This window comes from Protomyctophum bolini, assembly GCF_963924005.1.
Source record: "Protomyctophum bolini genome assembly, chromosome: 9".
Lineage (NCBI taxonomy): Eukaryota > Metazoa > Chordata > Actinopteri > Myctophiformes > Myctophidae > Protomyctophum > Protomyctophum bolini.
Window position 1 is genome coordinate 38,815,254 of NC_137870.1, and position 23,360 is coordinate 38,838,613.

At 43.0% G+C, this 23,360-nt stretch overlaps 1 protein-coding gene across 3 annotated transcripts; it reads right to left on the bottom strand.

Moving 5' to 3' along the window:
* Positions 1–2,744: 2,744 nt before the first annotated feature.
* On the bottom strand, positions 2,745–14,096 carry LOC308320926 (cyclin-dependent kinase-like 1; the record flags this gene model as incomplete). Of its 3 annotated transcripts, none has more annotated exons than XM_080771672.1 (9): positions 2,745–2,846; positions 3,909–4,058; positions 4,784–4,840; positions 4,938–5,020; positions 6,727–6,927; positions 9,850–9,940; positions 10,250–10,322; positions 12,854–12,975; positions 13,929–14,096. In XM_080771672.1, the coding sequence occupies 9 exons, from the start codon at positions 14,094–14,096 to the stop codon at positions 2,745–2,747; spliced, it is 1,047 nt and encodes a 348-aa protein (XP_080627798.1). The 3 variants fall into 3 exon arrangements, with proteins under 3 accessions (XP_080627798.1, XP_080627797.1, XP_080627796.1); XM_080771671.1 differs by having other exon boundaries at positions 2,745–2,843; positions 3,903–4,058; XM_080771670.1 differs by having other exon boundaries at positions 3,903–4,058.
* Between the last annotated feature and the right edge of the window lie 9,264 nt (positions 14,097–23,360).

Genomic DNA, 23,360 nt, shown 5'->3' on the forward strand with positions numbered 1-23,360 from the left:
GACCACTACTACCACTATTTCCTTTGTTTTCCTTCTTCTTCTTTTCAATCTATGGATTTTTTTTAATAATTATTGTCAGGAAACGTCAAACACGTCAAACACTCCCCCTTGAATACATTTCAGGAATTAAATGTATTCAAGGGGGAGTGTCCTCGTGCTGACCACTACAATTATTTGAAAACTTTGGTAACAAGCGTCGTGACACAATTTCCTCTTTGGAAACTTGTGAAACGGGACATTCTGCATAAGGCCTATACTTTCTACTTTTGTACTTTTACTCAAGTACATTTTGAATTCCGGACTTCCAAGTATTCGTTGCAGTATAGTATAGGCATAGTCTTTTACTTAAAAAAATATTGACTACTTTTTCCACCACTGTGTAACGCGATGCAAGTTGAATTGTTCAAGCTCATCAATCAAGCTATGTGTCAGCTGTGTCACTCCATCAGCGGCAGCACGTGTCCCACAGTCACGTTTGAGTCAGGGGAGAGATCGCTGTCAAATACTCACGCCTGGCTGCAACGCTAGAGGAGCCATCACATTACACACGGCCAGGATCACCTTTCACTGCAGCTTTTATTAAATCTTAATAAGACTTTTTGTCACCGTTTGTTATTTTGCCATTAGTCAGAAATCAAGCCGGCTCATCAGGAGTAGGCTATATATAGGCAACCTTTATTGTCAAAAGAGACATTTTGGGCCTAAAATGTATTGATAATCTGTCTGGTGAAAGCAAACAAACATAATTATCCTAGCATGAATAAATTCTTTATTTTCCTTCAATACTTGTTCTTATTTTTATCTGGTGTATATAGGCATCACAATAGGCGAATGTAAGAATAACTTACTTGCCTACTACAATAATAAATTATGATTAAGATGTAAAAAAAAAAAAAAAACGTAACCTGCTTTCATATGACATGAAAAAACTAAAATTCAAAAAAATCCAATGGCAGTCTCTCAGTCAAATTTGGTCACAGAATACACATTTAGTATAGAAGCCGAGTCTTCCTGACAAGGAACCGTCAGTTATGTGTAGTCTGCAAAAAGGACATTTAAAGCTACGGTGTATGTAACTTTCCTCTTCTACCACAGATTTGAACCCCGTAAAACTCAGGTAAAAATGTGTGTCAGATCCTGTGTCTATAGGTGAGACATGACCTTTGACACGATCTAAAATGTCTCAATAATAGAGCAGGGAGACAAAATACAACCACCCCAATTGTAACTACTGTATACGGATTGGAAAAAGTTACATTGTATTTGTTTTGTTTTTTTAAAGTGAGGCTTTATGAAAACTGCTGTTTACTCTCCATTCTCTCCAAGTATTGATGGCACACCAGCAGGGCTTTTCATAAGACATTATTTCTCATTAAAGACATTAGACATGTGATTACATATTTCTATTTGTGCTCTCTCTGTACCCTGTTACCGATTAACATGAATGCCACAGGCAGCTCACATTTTACTCTGTTGGCATAACTTACATTAAAACAAAGAAAGAAACATCTTAATATTATTGCTACCACTATAATAATGATGTAAATCATTATTGTTGTTATTATTATTTTTAAACCAATGTCCAAAGAAACAAACAAAAAAGTATTGTCATAAAAAAACAGGCCATGTTCATAAAGGGTAGGCAGCATAAGCCTTGGCTTCAGCCTACACCTTTTCAGTGCCACTTATATAAGTGGATCCAACCGCATGTATGTAGATTTATGTATAGTATATGCATATGTATGTATTATGTGCTCCCTTTGTTCTTTTAAAAACACCGAAAAAGAACTTCATCATCATCATCATCATCATACAACTGACTGCAAAACACACATTGTCCATTTGGTACCATTTGTACACTCCCAGGGCCCTCTCTTGCACAGCATCATTGCTCAATTACAACTGTACGGATATTGCCACACTATGAATAAGAAGTTATCTTTGCATGGAAACAAAAGGGTGAGGAAAGACGGGAAGAGAGGGAGAGAAAAAGGTTATGCAGTTTATTCTCTACACTTTATTTCTGTATGTAAGTATGTTAAAAAAAAATGCAATCCAGTGCACTTGATGTTGATGCACGCGAAAGCGTGCAGCTGTCCCTGTCACACTGTCACACAGCGGTTAATGTGGTGGTCTCATTGTCACACTTGGACCAGATGAGGAGACGTTTGCAGGAAGGTTGTGATTGTGTCCAGCAGCACGGCCACAGCGTTTGGTCCACCAGGTGTGTCCATTTGTAGTTTCAGTGCAGAGAGCTGCTTCTGTTTTCCCTGCTTCTCAGTGCGGACACCATTATATCACGGTATTATACTTGCTCCCGTAAATGGTTGCATGCTTTCACTTTGTGCAAGAGCAGATCCGTTCCCTCGGCTGAAAATTATTTGCGTCTTCTCCAACCTCGTCACTTAAATAACAATGTGCCACAGTGCAGGGGTGTATATAATTTATGTTGTTTTATGCCCAAAAACCCATGACTAATTCAGAGATTAATACACAACCCCTTTGTATATAATGCCTTGCTTTGCACCCAGATATGACAAGGTGTTTAACATGACAGCTACGTTTTAGACCACCACCAGCTCGTGCCATTAATAAATACTAGGGCCAGTGGCGGTTGGAAGGTCCCACGGGCCCCGAGGCGAGATTGACAGCCCGCCCATTCAGGATTGGACATGGTGGAGGACATGGCCATTTTGAGCAGTTCAACCAGAACATTGTAGTCCACCGTGTGTCCAGTCAGTCAGTTAGATGTTGGGCAGGTGGTGGTCGTATCGGTGCCTGACCTGTTTCTTCACATCTGGAGCAGGTGAGATGTTGGTGCTTGGTAGCTGAGGGAGGTACTGAGGCTGCATGGGGAGAGAGAGAGAGACAATTGTATCGTTTAAAAATGTTGACTATGACATTTTCTAAAGCATAGCATTGTTTGTTTGATTTTCAGGGAAGACATTGATTTAATTTAATTTCAGTACAAGATGAAAACCATGACTTGGAGCTCTCCATTGACCACCTGAACCCTAGACTGGAACCCACCTAGCTTTCTATGGCATAGCAGGATCCTCTGGGAGAATCTAGACGCAGCTGCGCGACCTACCGAGCTAACAAGCAAAAATCATTCAGTGTTTTTGTAGCAAGTTGCGCAAGGATAACTAATGGTCTCATATCACCCCGGTGCTTGCTGCTTTACACTGGCTTCCAATTGACTGCAGTATTAATATTAATCACTTTTAAAGCTTTCCATGGGCTGTCTCCCATGTACATATCTGAACTATTATTCCCCATATCAAATGTGAGAACACTGAGGTCTTCAGGTAAAGACCTGCTCAAAGTTCCTAATACGAGACTGAGAACAAAAGGCGATAGAGCGTTTGAAGTTGTAGCCCCTTCCCTATATGGAATGAATTACCCCTTTCCCTAAGGAGGGCAGAATCTGTCGAGACGTTCAAAAAGCTGCCAAAAACCCATTTGTTTCAAAAGCACTTTGTCTGTAATATTGTCTATATGGTACTGCATGTTTATATATATATATATATATATATTTGTATTATTACTCTCATTGTGTTTTTCGTTTTATTGTTGGTCTATGTGTTGCTCTTGTTTTATTTCATTTTATTCATTGTACAGCACCTTGTGACATTTGTTTTGAAAGGCGCTTTATAAATCAAATTGACCTTACCTTACCTAATGATAAGGTGGGTATAAAAGATACATGAATTGACTGCGTATAAACCAGAAAATGTACCAGATTCGGATGAGGAGCTCAACGAGTGAGTGAAAACCAATGAAATGAGTCTGAAACAGGGATTAAAGGGCTTGCAACGGAGTAGTTCTACATTGAAGTATTGATACTTTCACTGAAGGAAAAGCATCGAGTACTTTTTTCCACCACTGGCAATAATACGTACCAGTACTGCCTGTCTGCGCCTGGAGGCCTTGTCGTGTCGTCTTCCGGGGCGCTCCCCCTCGCGGCCCCACGCCGACCCAGCGTCCTCCTGGAAGTAGGGCAAGGCCAGCACCTCCTCACAGGACAGCCTGAGGGCTGGGTCCATCACCAGACAGGACTGCACGCACGCGCACACACACACACACACACACACACACACACACACACACACGCGCGCGTTACACACGAACCATAAACCCAGTACGCAGTTGTCCAGGATTGTCCACAACTATAGGGCATAGCAGTGGGCGTGCTTTTCTGGTTCCACTGAAGAATTTGGCCGTACATTTTTCCCATAGAGATTTTCAAAAATATATATTATATATCATTTTAAGCCTAGGATCAAGCCATCCAGGATCCTGGGGAACCATTGGCCATAAAACCTTTGAATCTGTGAAAAAAAATAATGTATATATATACTCTTTGTTTAGCGGTTTTCTTTTTCTTTCTTTTGTCACAGAATCAAAGGTTTTATGGTCATGGTTCACCAGGATCCTGGATGGATTTTTTTTCGTAAATCTCTCTGGGGACAAATTAATGGCCGACTTTTCAGTGGAACCAGAAAGTCACGCCCACTACTATGCCGCTATATGCTGCTACACAGTAGCGTCATACCAAAGACTCAAGGTTCAAGGTTATTTTATTAGTGTCCCCGAAGGGCAAATGGCTCCCTGCTTGACACTCAGCATCAAGGGTTGGATTGGGGGGTAAGTCCCTGCGACATACTAGCGTCATGTCCAGGGGGTGTACTTGTACATCAAGCTGCCTCACGCTACAGAAACAGGAGATAGGGCTCCTGCCCTATGATCCTCATGGCTCGGCAAAGGCTACTTAATTACTTACCATCATAACCTGGAGTGCATGAGGGGCCACAGCATGGAAGCGCTTCTCCAGAGGCTCCTGTATACAAAATAGACAGTGACAAATGAAGTGATGAGCCTAAAACCAACTGGATCCCCTCCTGAATTCATGTAGTGTAACACGGGACCGTACGCACCGTTGTGTCAGGTTCAGGGATACTGACTCCACTGAAGAACACGTTGGAATGGAACACTTGCTGATGCCGAGGGATCAGGTCACCTGTGTGTGTGTGTGTGTGTGTGTGTGTGTGTGTGTGTGTGTGTGTGTGTGTGTGTGTGTGAGTGAGTGAGTGAGCACAAAACATCACATCATCATAATCCTCTTTACAGTATAGCACACACTATAGATCAGTCATTCTCAAACTTTTTCCATGTTATGGACCCCAAAAATGTAATGATGCTGAATCTATTTTTAGTTTTTGTTTCTTTTTGTTTCTTTTTTTTTTGCTAGGGACATCTAGAAACAAGCTAATTTGAGGAAATAAATGTGTGTGTGTGGGTGCACTGTACTGTACTGTACTGTACTGTACTGTACTGTACTGTACTGCAGTGATACTCAACCTCAGGCCCGCGGGCCACATCAGGCCCGCGGGACCATTATGACTGGCCCACCAATGAAAATCTAAAAAAAAGAAGAAAAAAAAATCTGGAAAATGAAATAAAAATAAATAAATCTGAATGAAGTTATCTTTAATTACATTATTATAAGTAATACTATTAGAGTTGTACTATTACTCGAACGAAAATAAAAGCTTGGGGGGGGGGGGGGGGGAGATGCAATGCAAATGAAAGACATATACTGTGTATCCCTATTCCCTGACATAATTTTATAGCTAAACGGACAGAATTCTATTTTATTTGAATGATGAAACCCAGCTGCCATTAATAGTTGGAAACGGAAATTGCGGAAATGGTGGAAATGGAAATTGCGGAAATGCGGAAATGGTAATTGCGGAAATGGTGGAAATGGTGGAAATGGAAATTGCGGAAATTGCGGAAATGGTGGAAATGGAAATTGAGGAAATTGCGGAAATGGTAATTGCGGAAATTGCTCTTCACTTATAGCTATCTATTTTCAGGTAGATTGTTTTATTTTACTCAGTCAGCCATATCACTACTCATTTTTTTTCATGAAAAAGGTCATAGCTGGGTAATCTATTTTCAGGCAAATTGTGTTTATTGTATTTTATTTTAATCAGCCATAACAATTTATTTTCTGTTATTTATTTTCATAGACAATTGGGCAGGCAGGCAGACAGCTACTCATAGACAGACAGACAGCTACTCATGGACAATTGGACAGGCAGGAAGGCAGACAGCTACTCATAGACAGGCAGACAGACAGCTACTCATGGACAATTAGGCAGGCAGGCAGACAGACAGCTACTCATGGACAATTAGGCAGGCAGGCAGACAGCTACTCAGACAGGCAGACAGACAGCTACTCATGGACAATTGGACAGGCAGGCAGGCAGACAGACAGCTACTCATAGACAGGCAGGCAGACAGCTACTCATAGACAGGCAGACAGTAAGACAGCTACTCATTGACAGACAGACAAATAACTACTCATGGACAGACAGACAGACAGGCAGGCAGGCAGGCAGGCAGGCAGGCAAAGAGCTACTCATGTTATGTTATTATGTTATTATAACAGCTACTCATGTTATGTGCAATAATTTGTGCAGTTATGGAAACAGCTCTTTGTGTTTATGCAAGAAAATGTAACACATTTATTTATTTACATATTGTGTGCATGCACATTGTACTTTGATACATTTTGCGAAAATAAAGCAATTGAAAGAGAGAAGTTATCAAGTATCATTAATGTCGTAATTTTATCTACTGGCCCCTGGCCCCTTGCCATTTTTGTAATGTGGCCCACAGGTAAATCTATTTGAGTATCCCTGCTGTACTGTACTGTACCTAGAGTCTTCATGATGAGATAGAGCTGGTCCACGTCAGACCGGCCAGGCCACAGTGGGTTCCCACTGAGCAGCTCAGAGAACACACAGCCCAGGGCCCACATGTCCACAGGGGCCCCGTACTGGGTGTCTCCCACCAGCAGCTCCGGGGCCCGGTACCACCGGGTCGCTACGTAGTCTGTGTAGTCATCGCCTGGCCCCGCTGCAAGGACACGAAGAGTGAGAAAGAAAGACAGACAGACATAACTATCCTGTGTGAATGCTTTCTTTGATGCCTGGCTTTGGTCACGTCACGTGCACCCTGGGTCATACAATAATCAATAAATCATTACTGTTTTCTGGCGTCATTGATAAAGATAGACTAGACTGACAAGAAATGGGGAGATAGGGCCTGGGCCGTGGCTCAGCGGTCCAGGCACCTTGGCCGGTAGCCCAAGCCTGGCAGTGTGCCTCCCGATCCCGACGGCCTTTACTGCATGTCACTCCCCCATCTCTCTCCCCCATCTCCTGTCAGCCTACTGTCCGTCCCTCTATAAAAATATCAAATAAAAAGGCGAAAGCCGAATGGGGAGATGGGGAGAGATGGGGAGTGACCCGCAGCCATCAGGGCCAATAAAACACTTTTTTGAATAACTTGTTCACAAATTGTTCGACGGGTGGCTGGCATCTCCCTTAGAGATAGGGTGAGAAGGTCAGTCACGTGAGAGAGACTCGGAGTAGAGTCGCTGCTTCTTCTGCCTGGAAAGGAGCCAGCTTAGGTTCGTGCATCATAGGATGAGGATTAGAAGAAAGTCCTTCTGCATACCTACAGTGGACAGGTGCGTCGGATTACTGGAACTGGAGAAGTGGAGAAAAAAGGATCCCGCACACCAGAATTGGATTTATTGAGCAACGTTTCGGTCGTTCAGACCAGAGGCGGAAAGTTCTTATAACGGCAGGGGGTTCAAGCAGCCACGCCCCCCCCCCCCCCCCCAGCGGTGGAAAAAAAACGAGTTTTGTTTTTTCGAACAAAAGCCACCTTATTAGCATTTGAATGCGGCATGCGCGGCGGCCCAACACCTATCTTGTAACCCCTCGTAAAGGTATGTTGCATGACAACATGACCACTGGGGAGGGGAAATTTCAGTGGACAGTCAGTGGGTGCATAATTTACTGCAGTGCATATAGATATATTTTGCCAAAATGCAGTGGGTTGGGTTCAGTCGCGCCTTTGCCAAAATGCCAGGGGGTTCAATCGCGCCTCTGAACCCACGGAGTTTCCGCCACTGGTTCAGACCTTCATCAGGCATAAAGAAGAACTGACAAACGGTCAGTATAAGTACAACTCTGGGATCAGCGGGGGCCAATCAGATGCCCCGCACAGAGTAGAATAAATACAGCTGCAACAGAATAAATCAATCAGTAGAGAAAGGCAATATAAACAATAAAAAAATAGAATACCTTTAGGGTGTACTGACTGAGGCAACAAATTAATATTCGACAGTTATACAAATAAAATATATTTATATTATATATTTATAAGGAGCCCAAATAAGTACCATCTGAAAGTAGAACAACATAATTTGACGTGAAACAGACATTATCGTGTCAAAGCCAATCTGTGGTGATCTGGAGCTACCTAATGTGTGGCTATTGTTTTCACTTTTCAGGTGAACACCTGAGAGGCCAGATGTTTTCAGATTGCAAATTAGCTACATTATTTAAAACTAAAGTTAAGTGGCTTTAGGTTGAGGAGATCTCAGGGTTGCCATGCAAAGCCACGGATATCCCCCAACCCAGCAGAAATGTAATTCAGGAGACTCCTGACAAATTCAGGAGGGTTGGCAACCCTGATATTAGTTCTGTCCACCCTAGTGACTAGTGAGGCAGGCTATAGCACCGCAAACCGGCCCTGTGAATTGATGCCACAAATGAATCCACATGTTCTCTCCTACTCAGCAAGTGGGAGTTAATAGGTGGTTAATTACCGAAATAGGAAAGCTAATGCACAAAGTGTCTTTTGTGAGATTTAAAGCAGGGAACTTGTGCCGCTATTGTTGAAGGTATTCAAGTGGAGGCTTAGAGTATTGTGTTTCCAGCAAGCTATTGGTACTGTAGAAACACAATACTAAGCTATTCTGCCGCTTGAGGCTCAGGACATGGAGAAGAGGATGGATCGTTATGTTGGCTCAAGAATGATCAATCACAGCTGTGCAATCAGGCTAACGTGGTGCTTGTTGGCTGCCTTCCTGTACATAGTTTTTAGCCCATTAAGACCTGACCTGACCTGACCTGAGCTGACCTGACCTGGCTGATTCCAAAAATGTCTTCTAAATCCTAACAGTTTTCTGAAAAACGCATGTTGCTATATCAGACCTTCAGAATAAAATAGAACAGCGCACATCCTTCGATCTTGGTGCTGAGCCAAACTGTTAAACTAACAGAAATCATGAAGAAAAGAAGAAAATAAATCAAGTACAAATCATAAAAAAAGAAATCGTGAAGAAAAGCAAAGGCTTTTCTTTTCTTCGCTATATCAGACCTTGTCATTGGCAAGGACCCCCAAACGTTTTTGGCTGCGAGGCCCCCATTTAAAAATTACTTTGCTGAAAATAGCCGACCGACAAGCTCACAATGCATCGCAGCAAAAGCTTTCCCCACAACACGGATGCTGGGGTTTAAGTTGTTAACTTCACAAGACGCAATTAAGCCATCCTACAACATGCTAGATGAAGAGTAAAAAAATAAATAAAAAAAACATGGTCGCAGTGGAACTATTAACTATTCAACTCAAGCTAAACTATCTATAGCCTGTACTGTAGATAAAGGCACGCATTGAATATTGAACACTGAATAACAAGAGGGAAGAGGAGTGGGGGGATTACAGCCATGCTGACTGAGTTAACTACATGTAAGGTATGGTAACTAAACACCCCCAACCCCAAGAAAGGCTGGGTAAAAGGAGAACACTGACAGACTAGACTGGCATACGCGATGCATTAACACAAACAACGAAAGTGAAGAGGACTAAAACAAGGACTGATAATATAGGGTCATTGTTGAATAAGTCATGAGGGGCTCCCGGTGACACTAAATGCACATAAATGCGCTGGCATCTTGGGTGACCTGCGTTACTTATACGCACTCAGAATGCGGGCGAAGCCGAAGTCACACAGCTTGATGACTCCTGTCTTTGTCAGCAGGATGTTCTCGGGCTTCACGTCTCGGTGGATGCACTATAACACACACACACACACACACACACACACACACACACACACACACACACACACACACACACACACACACACACAGGATGAGACATGTAGGACCGTCTCATTGTAATTTGTGACACACACACACACACACACACACACACACACACACACACACACACACACACACACACACACACACACACTGGCTCATATTAAAGGAATACTTTTTATTTCAACCATATCTCCATAGACCTTATCTATACAAACATTGAGACTGTGCATAAAGTCTTTATAGAAGATATCATATGAGTGAATGTGAATACTGACATTGTGTTTGTGGCAGAAGTTGACCGCCTGTAGAGTCTGCCATACAATGCTCTTCAGCTGAGCCTCTGGAACCCTGCAGAAAACGTACATTACTAGCATGTTTTTTTTCTCTGCCTTTCAGAATTGCTCTTATTTTGGGTGCCATTTCTTATTATGCCTTGGATGGCAATTGGATGATTTGATGCGTATTGTTCCAAAAATGTGTTTTGCAAAAATCCACCTGTTGGTGGTGCTATAATACGCCAATGTGAAAAGGGTGGGATATATTCCTCAGCCTAGTAGGAAAGTCTGTGAAAGATTTCACATAAATTGCATGATGCGTTCATGATTTGAGGCTTTTTGTTCAAAACGGGCCAATCCTGCAAACTTTGAAAGCCAATGTTAGCCAATTAGGATGGAATATGAAATATCGGACAGATCCGTCTTGAACACATGACTGTAGAGATGCATCGACCGGGTTAACACGATCGTTAAAACGATTCACAGGAGGCACTGAGGCAGGCAGTGATCACCCCATTTGCACAGCGCACACGCCCCTGCACCACCTCGTACAATTCAGTCTACTTGTGGGCAAGGCGCAAGTTGGCACCTGTCGACAAGCCTGTTAAATCTGTATGAGTCGGGGGCCATTTACAACAAAAAGCCTCACCATAAATGTGATCAGACCTAGAGTGGTGTTTGAAGGGTTAATTTGCTGTGCTACTAAAGAGAGCAAAGTTATAGACTACTGTGCAGTGCAGTCTTGTGCAAGAAGCATGGGAAGGACAGGCTCTCTGTAGCTAAGCTGTTGCTATGCAAAGAAGTCACAAAAAGGAACGCAGCTGGGGCTCTGGATGTCCCGGGGACCCCCACACAGAGTTGCACCACTTTACTTTAGACGGGTGTGATTGTAATCAACATTTGACATTTCATGGCTTATATCAGCCTAGTTAGTAGTTACTATTATATAATATTTACGTTGGTGGCTTGCTCATTTTGAATAGATTATTATAGGAGCTAAATTAATTTAGTCCCTTGTTTGAGCCGAATCTGGGCTGCACATGGTTTGTTGAACTCCCTCTGGTGTGGTGTGGACTTTGTTGATATTAAGGAACGTTAGCACCGTCTCTACGCCAACAATAACAACCACAACTAACAAAAAAATGACCTTTGACTGATTGCTAAACTATATACTGTATAAAACTATAATACTGTAGCTAGCGGTGCTGAGCCGCCCTGTTTTCACACATTTTACAGTACCACACACACACTTCTCAATAATTCGTAATTTATTCTAATTGTTATTGCAATTTACGAGCTGCGTTCGCTTCACGCATTCGCGCGGCTTACTTGTATTAAGGAAGGGGTTAATCTGGTTAAATGGTGATCACTTTCTACTCTCTCACTATTCAGGCATTTCCATAAAGAAGTGTTACTACACACACAGGCCCTCTTATTACCCGGGTAACTGTATGCCCACCGTCTCCCACGGTAACCACTGCCTTTGTTTTCAGGAGCAGCTAGGGTTTCTGCTGCATGGCATTGTGGGTAAAATAAAAGAGGAAATCTAGTCAGGCAACAACTAGCCATTGTGGGGCCTGGTCGTCCAGTGTCACACAACACAACATATAACTCTGCTTTTGTAAATAGATTGTGTGTGGGTCACGTGACAAATGCCAATGTTGTCACCCATTTTCTTTGAAGCGTAAACATTCTACACCCGGGGGCTCTCGCATTGCCAACATTCTGTATTTTTTAAACGTCTCATGGCAACGCTGTGGCCTCTTTCTCTGTGCAAGTAACCCTGTTGGCCCTCTGCCGTTTGCGTGTCGTCACCGGCTGCCTGCCTGCCTGCCTGACTGACTGACTGGGTGACTGATGCACTCGTGTGAGAGTGTGTGTGCAATGCAGATGACGTACTGCCAAGAGAGAATAAAAGAGGTCCCGCTGCACTCTGCTAATGTGCCAATACACATTCCATATTCATTCAAATACATTTAACAAATTATTTTTGGATGGTTGGTTGCACACACAGACAGTAAGACAGTAAGACCTCCCCCTATCCACAAGGAGGAGCAGTGCACCAAAGCCCATTTAAGAACAAAATGCCTCTAATCCAGCATACACGCAGTGTCCGACTTTCGTGACTTGATTTTTTATTTTCCATACCGATTGCCTATGATTGGTTTCCAAAGTTTGCAGGGGCAGCAGCCTCTTGTTTTTCCACACATACTATAACTTTGTGTGATTCTCTTTTTATGCCGGTTTGTCTCTATGGTCAACTTTAGGTTCCCATGAAATGGAATCGTGAATATTGTCACTGGTAAATGTGCAGCTTAATTATAGGTGCAATTAGCCCTTACTTTTCACACCTGCATTTGCAGCACCTCCGCTATAGGCATACGTGCAAGACGTAGGGCGACACGCCGAGGGGGGGCTACAAAAAGTGACAAGAAGTGATAAGCCAAGCTAATAATAATTTTCCCCGTGGCTCCGTCACGTGTGTGCATCCTCGCACACAGGTCTGGGGCAGCACAAACATGCTGCGTAGGGCAACGAAATAGTCAGCGACGTGCCTGTGCATTTGTGAACGTGCGTGGCGTGCGAGATGAAAACTTGGCCTACCCTCTGGGGTGCTTGTCCAGCTCATTGAGCACAGTCTGCTCACAGAACTCAAAGACCAGGTGCAGTCTCCTCTTCCTCCTGAAGACCTCCAGCAGGTTCACCAGGTTCACGTGTTTCAGCAGCTAGAAAACACGCAACGACAACCAGCTTAATATTGTCGCTGTCGTCGGTCAAAAAGCTGTTAATTACTTAATTCCAGCTACAGTGTCACAGAAATAGCTGATCTACAAGCTATTTTGGGGATTGAAGTCCTGAAAAGTAACAGCACTGCAGTATAGGCATGAGCAAGCGTAGCGTAAAATAACACCTGTGTGAAGTGAGGGGCACTCTTATCATCGGACGTACATCATCATCTCATTCCAGCCAATCCGAATTTGCGTCCTCACCTTCGTCATCAATGTTTCAAAATCAAAATTGTCCATTCATTGTAAATGGCGTTTGTGTAGGACAAAGTTTGTGTTTGCACAAACTTTTTGTTTGCTAGCACCCCTCTAAAAACAATGTAATCATTTCCTGAGAACCACATGGGAACAGTGTGGCTCCAATGGCAATCTCTGCCTTTATGTTACCAGTTCTATAAGTTAGCCTACTGACAGTAAGTGTGCGGTTCTGTGCACAAGGCATTGCTCGGCGGTTTCCGAGATCAGAGTACAAATGCACGCATGTACGCGCGCACGCACACACACACAGTCATATACCTGCCAACTCTCATGCATTCAGGAGACTCTTTTTATTTGAACATTTCTTCTGCATGACTCATTTTATTCCATTTCTCCTGCTTTTCTCCTGCTTTTGGGGATTTCACCCTTTTTACGTGGTCAACCCATAATTATGTCAAAAGGACCATATACACCCCCCTCTCACAAACACACACAGTGACACACACACACTCGCACTCGCACTCGCACACGCACACGCACACACACACACACACACACACACACACACACACACACACACACACAGTTACACACACAAACTGTGTGTAATAATGATATTACTTCATTCCATTTCAATGTGCATGTGCACCTGTGTGTGTGTGTGTGTGTGCACGCGCATGGTGCTATGTAATCACCTTGAGCATCCGTATCTCCCTCAGCGCTATCTTCTTGATGACCGGGTCGTCCTCTGACTCCACAAACTTCTTGATGGCGACCACCTGGCCGGTGTCTCTGTGTCGGCACTTGAACACCACGCCGTACGAGCCCTCTCCGATCTTGGACAGCTTCTCATATCTCTCCATATCCCCGCGGAGGACAGAGGAAGAATTGCAGCTCAAAGAAGAAGACAGGGACGAGACAGAGCCGAGGCGAGGCGAGACGAGACGAGACGCTCACCACCTGTCAAAGAAGCCATTTTCAATTCAATAGGGTAGATGCACAGCAGCCATTTTTGAAAGAACTCTTTCCTGAGTCCCGGGCCCCTTCCCTAACTACTACCCTATTAACTAGTCTGAGAGTTTACAAATGGAACCAAATGGACCCATGTGGTTCAACTTGCAGGTTGCGGGTCCGTAAGTCCGTTTGGTTCCATGTACACTGGGGCCATTTGGAACAGGCTCAAGGACACCCTGAGAGGTGCAGCAGAGTGTTTCCATGAGCCAACAGGCACAATAGTACATAATTCACATTGCATTGAAAAAGCAGGGTGGCAACGTGGTGGCATTTCATTAACTTAACAGCACCCTGACTCATGTTTGGCCAAACAGTATAGTTAGTTTCATTTATTGTCCACGTGTGGAAATTCGTCTTCGGTCTCAAACAGTAAAAAACAAACGGTTACAACAACAGCAACAACACTTAACACAATTATTTTCTCATGGCAAAAAAGTGCAGGACAACAGTGGCAGATACATTGGAAAACAAACAAATCTAGCGAGACATGGTATCATTTAGTGCCTTAATTGCATTTGGAATGAAAGAATTTTTAAAAATGTTACGGTTAGCTCTTGGTACTTTGTACCGTCTACCAGAGGTATAGTATAAGGAGGAGCAGGAATTATTATGTGTGCATACCAAATTCAATTTAATTCAATTCAATTCAATTCAAAACATTGCCAGAAAGTGTCAATTAAAACGTGCAAGAAAGTAGGCCTATATACAATTGGAGGGGTACAGCGTGTAAACAGAGAGCTATTTATGTCCCATTATACAAAGCTTTTTGAAACAAATAGCACCAATATGTTGCAGTCACTTTGGGACAAAGCATTTTTTCTTGAAAACTATTTAAATTATATAGCCTGGCTTATACAAAAGCCTATAATAGTCCACTTGCCAGAATATGAACCCATGCAGGCATGTTGAGTAGCCTACAGTACACCAAAGTTTTATGTTAGACTTAGAGATGTTGTGTATACTGTCTGAGTCCCCAGCATTTAGAGACTGCCGGATGCTAACTTGCATATATGTTGAGCAATTTTCATAATTGGCATAATATGTGACCATACCATTAACAATCTATAATTTCATCATGCTTTAAGTAGCATATGTGACGTGTCAAACTAGGGGGTTTTCATGATGCTGAATCTATTCCAAGCATTAGTTTTGCACGAAAAACACTACTTGTGCTAAAATGTCAGCACATTTGGTGAAGTGATTATGGCCATTTTAGCCCAGTGAGTGTTCTTTGACAAGTGACATGCTCTCAAGCATGATGACATTTACATAGTTTTTGCCTTCTGGTTGTTAAGGGTATATTCACATAATTATGCCAATTGTGAAAATTGCTCAACATATGCAAGTTAGCATTTGGCAGTTTCTAAATCCTGGGGAGCCATACTCAACATTTCTAACATAAAGGTGTTTCTCAACATGTCCGGGTTCACAATGGGGCATATATGGGCTGGCAAGTAGACTTTAAAGCAACAACACAGTTCACAAATCTTGCTGCTGTATGCACATTGTTGTATTCATGTATTTCTGTCTGGGAGTTTAAAAAGAAAGATCCATAACGGGAATTGCGGATCGCATACGCTATTTCCCCAGGCTATGTGTTCCATATTGTTCATTTTATCATTCACATCACACTGAATCTGAGAAAATAGGAGAGACAGCGGTGAACTCTAGCCTGTCAGCAGATTGACAAGCTTTTGCATAGTGACTTTTTAGAAGGTCGAACTCACCACTGTCTGTAGCAGGTGGAGAGGCAGGTGACGGTCATCATTTGGGGGTCCTGACTCTCACGCAACAAACGGTCAGAGTAGTCTGCAAACGGTGCAAAACCAAAAGCGTCCGTCACGTGCGCGCGTCCGTGCGCAAAATTAAACGCCTCGACAGTCCCTTTGGAATTCATGTTTTAATTAAAAAAATGCTCTCTCTCCCCTTCTACGTCGCGCGTCCTGTGCGTCGTCGGTTACCAAGGCTACAGTTGCCCAGGTAACCGACGATGCACAGGACTGAAAACTTCAGTCATTTCCCGTATAGATAAACAAGACGACTTGCATCATTGCATGGATTGAACCCAGTTCAATTATATCAATCAATTATAGATATAGATAAAATCCCTCCTTCACTTAGCTGCTTTAGTGTTATATATTGCGTGTGTGCGTGTGTTGAGTGGAAAATATGGAAATGGACTAATTCAGAAATCACCTGATGCTTCGATCCCTTTTACCCTAGAACATTAGGCCTAAACGTATTTTGGAGCGTTGCCGCAGCCTAACCGCTCCATTACGTATAGCAATGTGTGTATCATGTATGTTTGTCCCCGTGTCTGTCCCTGTGTCTGTATTATAGGTCTGTAGCACTAGCTAGGCCTATCGCTATGTCCAAGCACGAAAAGCTGCAACAAGGTAACTGTCATTTCTCGACCGTTTCGGACGCGGGAAGGGTCGCCGGAACCGGGCCGGCCCACCTGGGCGAGTTCCTGGGGGTCTGGATGTTCCGGGGACTCCCCGGGGACCCCCACACTGTAACCTCTATGACTGTAACTCTGTCATTTCTCTATGTATAGCCAGGCAAAGTTGAGCCTCAAGGGCCACCGTAGACTGGCTGCCCTACCACTTCCTTGTCAATCAGTGTTGATTATTTAAAGGCCCTGCAGTCTAACAAACAGGTTTGTTGGTGTTGGCTGTGTGGGTCCAGAGATCATGTCTTAATTGTCTTTTATCTGTCCCTGCCTTGGTGAGTAACATGATGGATAGATGTGTCCATCAAGTGTTTTCTAAATAAGTATTTTTATTATTTGTTACTATACTACCCAACCTAGGGTGAGTTCATGTGCCTGGAAGCGATGAGCTCATGTTGTAACTTGTGCCAGAGGGGCCGATGTGAATGAACACAGACTCAAATAGTAATATACATCATATCAAACTGTTGTTGCAATGATTTATTTGTTTAACTTTATAATGTAGGCTACTAAATGTTTTGTTTTCACTTCCTTAGGCCTATAGATGTCACCACTGCTGTTTGGTTTAGACTGATTTTAGTGTTTTGTTTAATTGAGCCATTTCATTTATACTAATGTGTTGTTTTATGTTAGAAATCGATTACAATCCACATCATTATATTTAATTGGCTTAAACCCCCCCCACTGTAACTCTGTAATTTCTCTAGGTTTCAGACAGGGGGGCGGCTCGCCGGAATCGGGCCGCCCCCCACATGGGCGCGTTCCTGAGGGCCTGGATCTATGGTCTGGATTTTGCGGGGACCCCCACACACACGGTACAGTTGCACCGCTCACTTCACACAAGTGTGATTCTTATTAACACCATCACTAAACACGGGTATATTTTACCCATGCAGTGTTATTCCATAAGAAATATTTATCATCAAAAATAAGTACAGCAATACATGGAAACTTGAGATACTCTTCTTTATATTTATCATGGGGGCAAAATCAGTATAAAAAAACGTGCATATTATTTTGAGGGGTTAACCTCAAAATAAATTGCAACAAACGCTTTAAACTTTTTCATTGCTGTGGCTATAGGTGTTTTTAACCAATGAGTGTTTTTCGTGCAATACAAATGCTTGCAATGGATTCAGAATTAAATATGTCCCCACCACGTTGTTGTTACTAACATATTTATGAAACAAAAAAAGTTGGAAGAGTTTATGTTGCAATTTGTTTGAGGTTACCCCCTTATTATCCATAGAATGCCTATACTGTGTGTGAGTGCCTTGTTATGGAGTGCATCTGGGTCGCTTGAACTCAGATTGAATTAATACCATTACCATCAGTCAACCAGCAGAGGTCAGTGATACTCTTCAGTAGAATTAGCAGAGCAGAGCAGCTGAGCCCTTAGCAGCAGCAGCACAAAGGCCTGTTCAGTTCTCAAACACAGAAGAATATTTTCGTGTGAGGTTGAGGCTAACCTCAGAGCCCTTCAGCCTGAAGAATGCACTGATGATGATGCCTGATATAAAAACCGCCCATTAATTAAGAATTAGGACAATGAGTCATGCTCGTAAGGAGCCGTATTTCTCGGCACTTATCTTGGTTTTGGACGTTTTGCAATGTTGGACCACCTCCCTGCATTTCTTTGTGTGACTAGTCTGAATAAGGCAAATAAAGAAAGCAGGACGTTTATATAGAAGCCCTCCTTTTTAACCCATTCTGACCGGGCACCCATTTTGGTGTTGGCATCATGTTATGCTTTAGCTATTTAAAAATAGCAGATCTACAAGCTCATATCGCGCCACCGAGTGGCGCGATACGAGCTTGTAGGTCTGCTATTTTAGAAAAATCGAAGAACGACTGACATTTTTTAGAATCTGATCTCAGGTCAGAATGGGTTAATTAGACCAGTGTGTGTCCAGTGGAAACCTCGTATGAATCTGATCTCAGGTCAGAATGGGTTAATGTTTGTGGTCTCCCCCTTCAAATACCTCGGCATTTGAGGGCGTTGTGTAAAAGCTGAGGTTTCCTTTCCTGCCATGGGAACATTGCATTGTGGGATATATCGGAAGCCACAAGGCAGATAGTTGCACAGGTGCAACGTGTCCACAGCGTTCCTCGCTATACAACACAGTCGCTGTGACACATTGGAGTCTCGACCACTTCAGACATCACACGGCCGTAAACGGGAAAAACAAATTAAATGTAGGCCTAGGGATTGTTTTCTAACTTTGGAGTCTGTACCGAAAACTAAGACACAAGAAGAAGAGCACATGCAAAACGTTGAGGGTGGTGGCATATCTTTATCTAATGTTTGATTTGGACAGCCTGATGTATGTCAAGCACACCGTCCTTAACCCAGTGGTTCTGGTTCTTAACCTTTAGCCCACTTGAAATCTATGGTCACGGTCCACCCATCTGACCACTTAACACGGCAGCCATTTTGAATGTGGCTGGATTTTGGCTGCCATATAGCCAAATCCCAATACTCCCATGAATGCATCCACCTTAATTGCCTCCTCTGCTGCCAAAATACATGAGCTGAGGGTGCATTCCATATACCCTGTTTGATATAGCCCAGAAACACACTTCCCCTCATGCTATGAAGTATAAATTACATCATATTTCTCAATCCTAAGTCTGGGGGGCCAGTAAAGTCGACCTAAACGAAGACCCAAGTAATTTGACTAACTAATTAGACCCATAATCAATAACTTGTTATTATAAAGGGATTCCGTTTCACCTTGATTCAATGGTGAAAGAGTTGATGCTGAGTTATTTTAACTCTCTTAAATTAATACTGAGGATTTTACTGTGTACAAGCATCAGTATGATATGTTATATGGGTCTGTTTCATTGATGGATAATAATTACTTGTTCCATTTTCCTTGACCTTCCTTTGACACTGTAGCCTACTATAATATGTTATTGAATAACTTGTGTTTTATGGCAGAGCATTTCATTTCCTTAAAAAAATAAAATCAAACTTGGAACAATCAATCAAGAACAAACACTCCAATGTCATGAACACATTTATTTTATGTATTTGACATCTGGCTTCACTCAGTGTCAACACAAACTCGTTGTAGCTTTAGCTCAACTATAAATACAGTCTATATTGCTGTTGACATGGTGGGCATGTGCACTTATTTGTGCGCTGAAAACATCCCAAATAGCTCACGTTATCTTATTATCCACTGTTTTTGAATGACTTCTTCAGCTATTGAATAGTACTGTTTAAGAAGTCATTTGAAAACAGCCAATCGATACGCTCTCAACGTGAGCTATTTCGTCTATTTTCTGCGCACAAATAAGTATAAATTAAAGCTGCAATATGCAACTTCCTCGGCAAGTGCTAATAGAGCCTGCTTTGCTCAGGGGATAAATTGAATCTTGACCATCAGGTCAGAATTCGTAATTCCTGTTTCTAGGTGAGACATGACCTTTGACACAATCTAAATGTCTCAATAGGAGAGCAGGGAGGCAAAATACAACCACCACAATTGTACACGAGTTATATTGTATTTAGCCCAATCTTTGTTGAGTTAAACAAAAAGGTGATGGAACTGCACTGCCTTTATAGCATGTCAAACAATATATTTTGATTGTGAAATCGAAACCAAAGACCAGACAAAACTTCATCACCACATTAACATAATAACTCATTTAATCTGTGGGGGCATTTAAATGAGTTCATATAGACAGACGTGTGACAGGAGAGAGTCCAGCCCAGCCCAGGCCGGCCTGACTCACAGAGGGACATCCCACAGTGGTGCTAGACAGACCAGTGACTCATCATGACCTTCTTTAGCTTGTACAAGTATTAGGAAGAGTGTTCACTTTCTCTGAGTGAGATTATCGGTGACTCGCCTGGTCGCTGAGCCACATAACAACACGTCTATATAACTCACTGATGGCTTTAAGGGAAGAACAAGAAATCAATAAAAGGCTGAGAGTGTATACCGTGCCGTTTACAACCAAACTCTGTCTCTCCCAGCCCCCCACCACCCTCCAAATAGGAATAAATGCAGACGGTGAGTGGGGGAGACGTGGAGTGGGAGGAGATGAGGTGAAATGTGGTGAGTGGGTGGGTTGGTGAGCGAGGGAAATTGCTGTCCTCCTGGGTGTTAGATGCATGAGTGTAGAGAGAGAGACAGAGGGGGTTTTCAGGGGGCCGGAGAAGGCTTAAAGCAAACAGAAATGCAGGGACTGTCGAGCGTGATATACGAGCGACCGGGAGAAAGAGACGGATGAAGTTGGTCGTCCGTGTGCGTGCGTGAGTGACGCGCTCGTGGTCAGAGGATGAGCGACAAGGCCTCGGTGTAACACAGGGTTTCTCAAAGTGCGTGCCGTGGCACAAGTCCAACTCAGAATACTTTGATAATATTTGGAATTCATCGATATCACTTCAGTTCAACCACTTAAGCGCTTACTTATAAGACGACCACCAAACCTTCTTCTTCTTCTTCTTATTCCAGCTGATTCAGGAAAAGTAGGTTCTATTCGTACAGTTATGGATCTGTATCTGTAAGGGTCCATTCGGAACCCTCCCAAAGTTCCCAACCACTGTCTGCCTTACGTAAGCCCCATCCTGACTTTTAGTATTTATTATCCTAGGATGTGAATACCCCTCATGGTGTGTGCGTGTGTGTGTGTGCGTGTGCGTGTGCGTGTGCGTGTGCGCGTGCGTGTGTGTGTGTGTACTTGTATTAACATACTTGTTGAGTACAAAATGTCATTCGATATTTGGTACGAAGTAAAATAGAATGTGCAGCAGTATAGACAATTGTCTGATCCCGGTTGTTTTTAAGGTTAAGCTTACAATTAGGAAATGATGTGTACGTGCGTGCGTGCGTGCCTGTGCATTTTAACTCCTTCACACACAGATACACAGGGCATGTGTGAATGGTCTGTAGTAGCCAAAACAGACACTTTATGTCCACACCACTGGTGTCTCTCTCTCTCTCTCTCTCTCTCTCTCTCTCTCTCCCTCTCCCCCCCCTCTCTCTCTCTATCCTATCTCGCTAATGAGAACTTGGCTTCGGGGGTCTCTGCGGGAGGTCTGGCAGGGCAGGGGCCGCTCATTCAAACCACATGTTTTTCTAGCAGGGCAGGGCAGCAAGAACTCACAGAATTAAAGATAAATCTGGGTATTTTCGTCCTTGTAGAGCTCCACCTTCCGTTTGATTCTTCTTCCTCGTCTCCCATATCTTGGTGCTCAGCAGAGACCAGAGTTTACTGAACTCCCTAACTTCATCCATCTGTGATTCGACTTTGATAGGTGGCAACAACAACAAAATGACAAGGCTTTTTGTGTCACTGTGGCACGAAATCTTGTTCTTAATATTATATGCTGTAATATGATGTTGTGAGTGAACAGGTAGTAACGCACATGCATTAGGAGTAAACTACCAGAACGAAAGGGAATTTAGGTGTACCGTGTGCGTAAAGTGTTCTTATAGCTCTTTCATACTCTTCCAACCCATCACTCTTTGAAAACGTGCATCGTGTGTGACTACACGTGCCTTTCTTTTGGGACCATTATGTCCTTTTGATTGACTCATGGCTGCATTGTTCACAGTCCAGGGCTGTGCTCCAAAAAGCTTCTCCTCAATCTCTCCTCCTCCCCACTGGAATCTCTCTGCTGTCTCCACGGACGCCATAGCTAACGTGTAAATCAACGTCCCGTAATGACACATGACAAGTTCACCATACCGAGGTTAGCTGAACTGTGGTGGGGGGGATGGGGTGGGGGTTGGACATGTGACGTAACGGAAAGCAACGCAACGCAACACATACCTGTCTTGATAATACGGCGCCGCTGCTCGTCGCCTTGACCTTTCGACCAGTGTTGCCAGGTTTTGTGAGAGAAACAAGCAGATGTGTCTACGGAAACAAAGCTGATGCACGGCATAACATCAAAAAACTTTTAAAATAATATCTTTTAAAAAAAGAATATATATATATATATTGCAAACCGCAATTACCATTTATGTTTACAAGCAACTTTACAGAAAAAAAAATATATAAAATAAAAACAAGCAAGCCCAACGTTGCTTGTAATATGCAGACATTATGGCAACAGTGCTCAGTGCCTTGACCTTACCCAGGTTGTTGGCCGGCCTGGTGGTTTATGAAATGACACGGGGCGGCGCGGCCAGGTCTAAAGAAGGGCACACACACACACATTGTGTTTATATTTTGCCGAGTGTCCGTTTACATTTTTCGGCACGGTTGTTTTAAATATGGAGTAAAGAATATGTATACCTTTTGACAACCGCAGTCTTCAGTAGCAAATCTTTCCACGTGCACAACTGCAGAAAATGGAGCAGAAATGTGGCTTACAATCACTGTTGTGCAGTAACTTATTACTATGTAATATAATTATATTAGTTACTAACCCAAATACTAACCTCAAAACAAGCTTTATTCACGCTTTAGTCCCGTGGGTCAACAAAGTAAGGTCAAAAAATTAAATAAAAAATAAAACACTGGCGGAAGAATTCATTCATTAATAGCCTGGCTGGCAATGTGTTAAGCCCCTCTTCAAGTTCAAGTGAATGGGTTTTCCATTCATAGTTTAATAAAACCTATATTATGGGTACAGACAAAATAAAATATTGACAGGGGAGTACACACATTAGCAGTGTGCAGCATGCTTCAATGGTAC